This window comes from Telopea speciosissima, chromosome 2, assembly GCF_018873765.1.
Source record: "Telopea speciosissima isolate NSW1024214 ecotype Mountain lineage chromosome 2, Tspe_v1, whole genome shotgun sequence".
NCBI classification, from domain to species: domain Eukaryota; kingdom Viridiplantae; phylum Streptophyta; class Magnoliopsida; order Proteales; family Proteaceae; genus Telopea; species Telopea speciosissima.
Window position 1 is genome coordinate 31,378,498 of NC_057917.1, and position 9,647 is coordinate 31,388,144.

The 9,647-nt window shown below is 39.3% G+C and overlaps 1 protein-coding gene across 1 annotated transcript; it reads right to left on the reverse strand.

The window, feature by feature from the left end:
• Positions 1–3,985: 3,985 nt before the first annotated feature.
• Positions 3,986–6,980, reverse strand: LOC122652395 (O-fucosyltransferase 28-like). Its single transcript, XM_043846118.1, has 8 exons — positions 6,460–6,980; positions 5,917–5,989; positions 5,710–5,780; positions 5,518–5,606; positions 5,274–5,406; positions 4,972–5,201; positions 4,395–4,871; positions 3,986–4,267 (listed from the first exon to the last, which is right to left on the reverse strand). Exons 1-8 carry the CDS (start codon positions 6,967–6,969, stop codon positions 4,060–4,062), a joined length of 1,791 nt encoding a protein of 596 aa, XP_043702053.1. The 5' UTR covers positions 6,970–6,980; the 3' UTR covers positions 3,986–4,059.
• Between the last annotated feature and the right edge of the window lie 2,667 nt (positions 6,981–9,647).

Here is a 9,647-nt window from a genome sequence, read left to right on the forward strand (position 1 = left end):
TTAATGGAGTTTGTTGGCAGTCCATAAAGCCACTTCTTGGCCTGGTCTTTCAGGGCAAAGGGTATAAATCTAAGCCTAACTGCATCATCAGTCAAATTTTGGACCTTAATTAGAACACAGACCTCCTCAAATTCCCTAAGGAAGAGATATGCATCCTCATTAGTCATCCCATGGAAATGGGGTAGCATGCTGATGAAGTTGGTCTTGAGTTCATAGTTATTCCCTGTAACAATAGGCAGACTAATGCATGAGGGTTGTGCAGCCCTGGTGGGATAGAACCTATCCTTAAGAGTCTTGGGTTATTGGTCACCCATGGTCAAAGGTGGGGTTAAGGGTAGTGGAGAAGGTGGTATTCTAATAAGACAATTACTTGAATCACGAGTCCACACCCTAGCCACCTAAACAGATATGAGGTCGGTCTCTTTTGAAAAATTAAAAGAAAAAAAAATAAAATAAAATAAAAGACTTAAGGAAAAAGAAGTACTAAAAACAAGAGGGAGCCCAAGGTAGATAGTGCATCTATCCCTAAAAAATCGAAACAATGATTCCAAAGCTGTAAGGTTGCCATATAGGTTGACAGCAAGGGAACCTGTATAGTCTTCATGAGCCACCTACAGGCGACTCCAAATGGATTCTGATGTAAGGTGGAGGACTACTATACGTTTATGTTTCCAATGCCCTCACTTGTCGCTTTCCTATTATCAAGAGTGGTCACCTCCAAAGATAAGTAACATGCCAATCCAAACAACCCAACGTATCAAGGGGCACCAAGATTGGCTGGGTTTGGGCATATGAAGGACTTTAGATTGGGCGCACACTATTTGAAACAGAAGAGAAACAAGAAGAGGTTTTCAAAAATTGATTTTTTTTCTTTCAAAAAAAGAAGAGAAAATAATAAACTAAAACACTTCGAACTACTTAAAACTCAGAAAAATAAAATGGACTATAATCTCCCCTGCAATGGCGCCAAAAACTTGTTTGAGTTAAAATAAAACCGCAAGCGCACGGGTCAATCGTAGCTACGGGTCGAACACGAGGAGATATACGCCACTCTATTTAACTAATCTTAAATGTAATGCAAAGTGAATCAAATTACTTATATTACTAAATTAATGGTAATTAAACTAACGGATCCTAACTCACAAGCATCTAACAAATTACGCATCTACGGGATTAAGTTGGCGTCCTAACACATGAACATCTAACCTATCAAACTAACGCAAATTGGAGTAATGAAAAATAAAATCCTATACTACCAAGTTGGAAGTAATAAAAATGCAGCCACACATCCACATCCACATAAACAAAATAACCACATAAACAAAGTAACCCATAAGAAAAATAAAAGAAATAGAGGGAGAAGAAGAAGAAGGAGAAGAAGAGAATGAGATTGAGAGTTTGGAGAATGCAAACCTAGGTGTGCTTGAACCGGATTAATTGAAGAAGGTTGAATGAATACTTGCATGAACTTACCATGGCCTCCTTTTGTAAATCTCCAAGTCTTGTCATCAACATAGGAGCTTAGACTAGGAAGCTTTAAACTAAAACTATTACAACTATATTGAAGACATTAAAGCATAAACTAATCCTATTACAACCATTAACTAATCTTATGAAAGCAAAATTAAGAACTTGAAAGAGCTAATCTTATGAAATCAAACTAAGAACTAAAACCAAAAATAGGAGAAGAAGAGAAAATTTCACTAAGTGAATGAACAACTTTTACAAGAGAGGTAGGGGGTATTTATAGGGGGAAGAGAGGAGAAGAGAGAAGATGGAAGTGTAGGAGAAATATTCCCTAAGAAAAGAGAATATTCTCTTCTCTTTCCTCTTTTATAATGCCTTGAATCCTAAGAAAAAAGAAAAAAAAAATAGAAAGAAGAAGAAGAGAAGATTGTTTACATAGACCGTCTATTTCTAGAAAAGTAACTTCCAATTCTAACAAGTGCTTCCTTTTCTTTGTAGATATCTTCTCCAAGCAATAAAATCAAAGCATCTTTGATTTTTCAACCTTCCATAGATGAGAAAATATAAATTTATCCCAAGTAGAATTTCAGAAATGCCCTTGAGAAGTTGGAGGAGAGAGAGAGTAAGGGTGATGACTAGGATTCCTTCAAGAATAAATAAAATACCTATTCTGTCCTTCAGAAAACGTGGAGCATGGTATGCTTATATAGGCCTCACCATTGTGTTCCTTGCGAAAAATCACCCAAAATAGACCCAAATTTCGTCCAATTCGGAGTTGGGGAGCCCAAGATATCTCAAGTTGAAGTTGGACTGTCCAGAGCCTTCCAAATGGAATCTTTCGGGTATAGTAAAGTAACTTCTGATAATTGCATTAAGGCCCCTCAAATCCGAACTTCCGCTTTACTTTGTCCCTATCCGACTGTCAATAATTATAAATAAACCCCTACAGACCATTTTCGCTTGTAGTTACGGAAACGGCCATAACTTCTTCGTTTCAACTCGGAATCAAGTGCCGTTTGAACCGTTGCGAAGCTGACTCGATGGGTTATGCATCCATACTATTCACACCTCTAAAAAGGTTAAAAACATCTCCTTAGCATCATCTTCTCCATTTTCACAATAATTCACCTAAACCCTGAAAAGCACAAGAAAGCACCAAGTAACTCTGTCTAATGTGGTAAAATGTATGCTTTATGCCCTAAGATTTCACACATAAATGTGCTTATCAAAATGCATAGGCTGGAATGGGCCGGGGACATTATCAATTTTTTACATAAAATAACACTATAATAAAAAGTATTATATACTTATTGTCTTCATATATAATATATTATATAAAAAAATGTAGGTAACATTTAAAATTTATATCAATATATATTTTATAGTATAACTTAAATTAAGGTTGGGTCGGGCCGGGCCAAGCTTAGCTTAGCCCGAGGCCTCAACCCTAACCCGACCCAACCCTAACTCAGGGCCAAAAATTTCCAACCTTGACCCGCCCTTAGGGCCAAATATCTCAGCCTAGGCCCTGTTTGGGCTCAGGGCCAGCCAGGGTGGGTTTAGGCCGACAAGGCCAAACATGCACCCCTAATTATAAGCACCGTTCCAGGTTTTTTTTTTTTTTTTTTCCACCGTTCCAGTTGACTACAAACAAAAAAAAAAAAGAAAACAGCGTATCTATTACATTAGAATAAACCAGAATAATTGAGTAATTTAAAAGCTACAGACGGAAAGCTTCAATAGATTTGACTTTTAGAAAGCAAATTAATGGAAAGATAAAGATGCCAGGAAGAATCGAAATTAAGTAATTTGTATAAAGAACAAGATGCCAGAAAGAATCGAAAGTGATACGTCATTGCGCGTGAAGTGGCTAGTTTATTTCTATATTTTAAAGACACGTTTTTTCGGGTTGGGCTACTAGTATTGGTGATGCATGCCTCGGTCCACAGCTGATACTATGGAGAAATAAATAGAACTTTTAACGAGTTTTTAGTCTCTAAATTTTTCAATTGATTAAATGAAGACATGGCACCCGCTGAAGAGACTTTAAATTAAATCATTCCTTGTGAAGTACTTGTTACTGGAATCCAAAAATAGAAGAGAATTATAAGAGATTTCTATCATGATCTCTTTTGAATCAACAATGAAAGCCCAATCAGGCCATGATATTTGACAATCAAATGAAGGAAACAATGAAAGAATATTAATCAATGAAGGAGGGAAAAAAAATGGCTGCTGTAATCACACCGGTGAAATAAATTTGATTTCCATCACTTCATCATAAGTACCCACTCCCAATTGATCGGTATGATGCTTCGTATATGTCTAGCAATATTCTGAATTTTGTTTTCAGCTCTATATAGTATTTTCTCTGCTTGTCTTGCTTTCTTTGCTTATAAAGCAATCAAAATCCTATCTTGGCAAGACAAGGTGAGAAATTACATTTCTTCTTTACTTGTTATCCCCTGGCACTAACTCCAAAACAATGCCGGTCGTGTATGGTCAGCTCCTACTACTCATCAAAAGCCCAAAATCCTATCTTTGCAAACCAAACCTCTGGCTTCACCTACTTACATCCAATATTTTTGCCTGTTAGTGTTGGTTTGCTCCTTTGCCTTCACAAACACAACCAGGAAATGGATTCGCATAGAAGTTCTCCTCCAGTCTTGGGGATTTTCCCACTTGTCTTAAATATGGTGCTCCCACCCTATCAATGTGTAAACTCTTCACTTTTGATGAGAAATCCTCCCAGGAGATTGCACCTTCATCCATCTGATCGATCAGTCTCACAAAATTTTGTCTGACCAAAAACCAAAAAAAAATAAAAATAAAAATAAAAACTGAAACATCATCAGCTAGCCCAACAAGGCATAAGAGACTAGTTTGGTCACTCTGAAGCCATGTATGTGCCTTGTAAACATATATACCTGTCAGGGTTGATTGTCCTTCGAAATCCTTGGAATCTCCTATGGCCCTGCACTGCTTTAGCCATATTCCCATCATAAGTGTAAACAAAGACATCACTCTCCATTGCCACAATACAGTCCAATGCAGCAAGGCGATTCTGATAAAGCTCAAAAGGCTCCAATTCCTCCTCTGTGGCTAAAGTGGAATGAGAGAAGACATTGGGATACTCAGCACGAAATGCAGCAATGCTTTTAGTACCATAAATCTCCCCTGCAACTATGTAAATGTTTGTGGTGGATGGATAACCCATGGCCTTGAGGAAGAAAGCAGCTTCCCTAGGAGACATTGGACATCCTCCATGGACTCGTCGTTCCTTGCTATTGATCTCCTTTTCCTTCCAATGCTTCACATTATACCTCATATTACGGAGCTCTTTTGCCTCCTCCAAGGTAAGGTTGTGGCTGCAGCCAGTGAATGCAAGCATGTCTTTCTCGTATCTATAAATTTAAATTCAGGCATTGATTGTTAGCCAGATTGTATTGTAACTAACACATTCCCCTGTAAATGAAACCACGTATCTATGTGGTAGATGAATACCTCAAATGGAGAGCAATATATGGGTTACTATTGTTCTTCAATCTATCAACTAATTTTTGTCCAAGTTCCTCTATCTCTCTTGTATATCTGAGTGCCTTATAATTAGCACGGCAACGGAGCTTCTGGATTGAGCTTGATAGCCCATTATTAGCAAGTCGTGCATCGGTGTGTGTAAACTTCATCACCTTATGCCGCCTTAATAAAAGAATGAGTACTCTGTAGTAACCAGCCTGCAGAATTTTAATTAAAAACCTTACAGCTCAAGCAAGCAAGGAAGACAGGAGTTGAATATACACACAAACCTTGGACCAGGAAGTAGGGGCCTTTATAAGGGGTTTAAAGTCTGCATAATCGGTTGGAAGAGACTCTACTATCTCAATATCATCTTTCAATACTTCTACAAAGTGCCTCCAATCAAAAATATCTTTAAAATCACTGCAAACAGAGGGGAAAATTGTAGAATTGAATTCAAGTGATTGAATTGTATTTTACTGATGATGATGATGATGCACTAAAACCTAATAAATGAATAACAACAGCCCAGACCTTGGATCTGTCCAAAAAGAATGATGATCCAGAAAAGGAAGGACCAAAGTAGCGTTCATGATCTTTGCTATTGCAACCATATCACATATCTGCATTTCAATCAGCATCAGAAGAAGTTCATGTCAAATATCATGGAACTGAACACCAAGAAACATCTTAAACTCGTGACTAAAGAAAGGGAGTACTACGTACTCCTGTTCTCATTTGATTCAGTCCACCATTGGCATGAACTACAATATAACCATTGGTGCCCGTTTCCTTCCCTAAAAATTAAATAAATAAGCAAATGATACCAGAGGAAATTCAGAAAAAAAATGAATTTCAACAAATTCGTAATAAGGATTAACAGAGTCTGATAAAAAAAAATAAAAAAAAGGATTGACAAAGATGAAGCCGTACTTATTTGACTCTGTGTTCGATCAATGCATTGGTAATAGTTTTTGCTGTTGGGTTTCATCCAAATTTCAGGTATCTGTAGAACAAGAAAACCAATATAATCCCTTTCAATGAGACACTATAACAACACACACTAGAGAACAACCCAAAAAAATTAAAATAAAATTTAGGAATATCCGTTTGTCCAGAATTCAGAAAGCATCAAATTCAATAACCCAATTTCATCAAAAAATAAATTCAATAACCCAATTTAGAAAAATGTCCCAGTAACCAAAAAAGAAGTTGGATTTTAATAACCCAGAATGAACTTATAACCATCAATTAATGGAATTTTCGAGAAAAGTTAGAACTTCCATAACTGGAGATGGACTTGAAATCAAATAAATTGCTACCTTAAATAAAAGGGAGGGATGGAAGAAAAGTCAATTTAAAATGTATTGTATTTATGGAAATTGCTGCGATGTCATTCATTAGAAAAAAAGAGAAGCAAAGAACAGATGAGGTTTTAGAAACTACGAAAGAAAGAAAACGAAATCTCTTTAGTACCGTTAACTTTTCAAACCGCTTCAATGGGATTGCCTCTTTGTGCTCATCATCCTTCACAACTTTCTGTGCTATGGACCAATCATCCTTCATCATGGTAATCAAGAGCCCATTCTCTCTTCTTTTTCCGTTCACATCGACATGATTGAGTGAAGACAACTTCAAAAACACTGTAAAGACCGCTAAAGTTATGAGCATCAGGAAAATCTTACGGCCCATGTGTTTTCCTGATTTCAACGACTTCAACCCTGAGACCAACCACAGAATCGTGCTCTCGATGCCCAGCATCCATGGCTTCGGTAGATGGACTAGTCTCAGGCGAAACAACATAAACCGTATCACAGGGTTGTGGTGGCGATCCCCAGAATCACTGTCATTGCTATTGTTTTCTTCGTTTGAGAAATCGGACAAATTCAATTTTTCTGTGTCCATGGAATCAATCACTCTTCGTCTCGTCATGGGCCACGAGATTCTCGGACTTCCGTTACGAGAGGCTGCGCCACCGGTGGACATGATCGAAAGACATAGAATGACGTGAAACAGAGTTGTGAGAAAGAGAGGGAGAGAATTGAAGGTTTGGAAAGGCCTTTAATGGCTGAGCCGTAGCTTCTATTTGGGTTTCATCATTCTTGGTTTTTCTTCAAAACCTTTTTGAGGTTTCTAAAAACACCTCCCCTAAAACCATGGCGAAGAGAGAGGTCTATTCTCCGTCGTCGTGCAATTTCTTCCTCTCTCAAAGTTGGAAGTAGTGATATATAGTTTTTTGCTTTTTTGGCTCTAAACGAGCGTCTCTCTCTTCTCCTTCCAACTTTATGCACAACTTATGTATCGGTATCGATGCGGTTACTTATACAGATATCGGTACCCATAATGACACTGATATTGGTCAGTCATAACAGGTCCGATCAAACCATTTTGTCCCTAAAAATACCAAATTTTGAACCGTTTTACCCTCCCTTATTCCAATTATTGATTTGGTGTGTGTGAATATCAAATTCGATTGATACCATACTATTAGATCACATTAATTAGATCCAAATAAACTCGGGTTTGGATCATACCTAAATATGTATAGAAACGCAACAAAAGAAAGATCAAAAGCCAAGCTTATGGGTACGAGCATACAAACGAATCTCTACGATCACGATAGGCTTTTCCACAGAGAACTCCACACCATAAATCCGTGGAAATAGATGGAATCCCACAGAGAACACAAACACTTGGAGAGCAGGGAGAAATTGAAAATTGGTTGAATAAATAACCTAGTCTTAGGGTTAGGGAGGCTATCTATTTATAACTTAAAACCCTAAAACTCCCTTGTCAAACCCTGCTCCTGACTAACTGAAATTTTGATTGAAGGACAGGAACCCCTGATCAGGCAACCAAGAACACTGTGGAGTATCACTCCAGTGATTTGGATTGATAAGGAAACCCTGTGTGGATCATCCTACATGCATGTCAGTAGGTGGATAGCAGACCCCTGCAAATGTACAGCTCATTGCATGATGTATGACCTGAACCCCAGGTAATCTCTTTCCTCCCCATAACTGTGGGACCCACTTCTGAAAAAATACGTAAAAACCTCTATAAGGCATGTGGGGACAATGCCCTGACCAAGGGTCAAACCCCTGTGCAAGCCCCACTGAGTTTTAGCTTGCTGGAATTCTCTGGACGATGGCACTAGGCGATGCAGACAAGGCCCAGTGACATCGCCCAATGAGTGAAACAACATATTTTAATGTTTTTTTAATTATAGGGACCACCCAACATGGACATGGGCACCCTTCATAGATAGAGGGGAGTCTGAGGGACCACCTTATACCCTTAGTTCACTGTGGACCCCACCAGTGTGCCCAGAATCACTCAGAATCAATTTAAAAATTGATTTTCAAAAGAGGCATTTACAGCCAAACAAGCCTTAGTGAGGGCTGGACCTATAAATAGGAATGCATTGGGCTCATTTAGAGCCCTTAGCAACTCTGGAACCGTGAGGAGAGAAAGAAGAGAGAAAGGAGAGAAAGGAGAGAAAGAAGAGGAAGGAGAAGAAGAAGGAAGAAGAAGAAAGAAGGGGAGCTGAAGGCTGCCACCCATCCAAGCTAATTCGAGCTCTCTCAGACCTGCTCAGGTATAAAAATACTTGTACATACCTGCTGCCTCCATTTAATCTCTGTGTTTGTTGATGTTCCTGCTTTCTGGGCAGCCTAGAACAGCTGGGGTTTGCCCTGGAGAGCTCCAGATCTGCCATGCAAGCATAGAGCATGGAAGATTTGTAATTTTTATTAAATTTCATAAGTCTGGTCTACTGTTCTTGGAGCCGAATTCTGGCTGTGCATAGCTACACTGCCAGATGCTCTGTTGCTTTGTGATTTGGAACCCTAGGTGTAAGCTATGGCTACACAGACCTAGCCCTAGGAAATTGCAACCATGAACCACCATATTACATCTGTTTTCAATCCTGCATGTGGCTGAAACTGAGATCCATGCTTGAAGAAAACCCTATGACACTATTCATTGGGTTGTTTGGGCAGCCTCTGGCAACCAAATTGTGGATCTGATGGAGGATCCATTTGGATCAAAATGAAGATCAACCCTAGGGCTACCTAACCCGCTAACATGCATGGGGATCAGCTTTGAACACTGTCCACAAAGCCCAACCTTGGAATCTCAGCCCAATGTCGATTTGTAGACTCTGGGCGATGCACCCAACGCCCAGAGCCATCGCCCAGTGAAGGTTTTTCTGCAAAAATGCTGATCTGGCTTTGGGGACCTCAACCATTGGCCATATGACACTATGGGAGGATGGGAAATGACCTAAATGCCCTTCCCCACATCTGTCCTTAAGAAGAAATGGCTTTGGAACCCAAGTGGGCCCCGTAGGTGAAGGAAACCCTGCTGTGTAAGGTCCTACAGCACAGACAAGTTGTGGACAACACTGTGAACCTAATCTGACCTAGGGTCAGGTACAGTCATTGTTAATGACCATTTTACCCTTGTGCCACTGTCACTGGATGGTGCACCGGGACATGATCCTAAGACCCAGTGCAAGGCCCATTGATTCCAAGTGAGAACCAACTGAACACCGGGTCAACCCAGTAAGCTTAGGTTAACCCTAGGACTACTAGGGACAGATTAGAAACTTAATATGACAAATTCTGATTTACATCTAGGATTTGATCCCGTGCTCGAGGACA

What these genes read in the sequence shown, in the direction of transcription:
- LOC122652395 (XM_043846118.1), bottom strand. Translation starts at nt 6,969, where the DNA reads ATGTCCACCGGTGGCGCAGCCTCTCGTAACGGAAGTCCGAGAATCTCG. An exon ending in AGCGGTTTGAAAAGTTAACG is followed by an intron (nt 5,990 to 6,459) that starts GTACTAAAGAGA and finishes CTTGTTCTACAG; the next exon opens with ATACCTGAAATTTGGATGAA. An exon ending in CCCCTACTTCCTGGTCCAAG is followed by an intron (nt 5,202 to 5,273) that starts GTTTGTGTGTAT and finishes AAAATTCTGCAG; the next exon opens with GCTGGTTACTACAGAGTACT.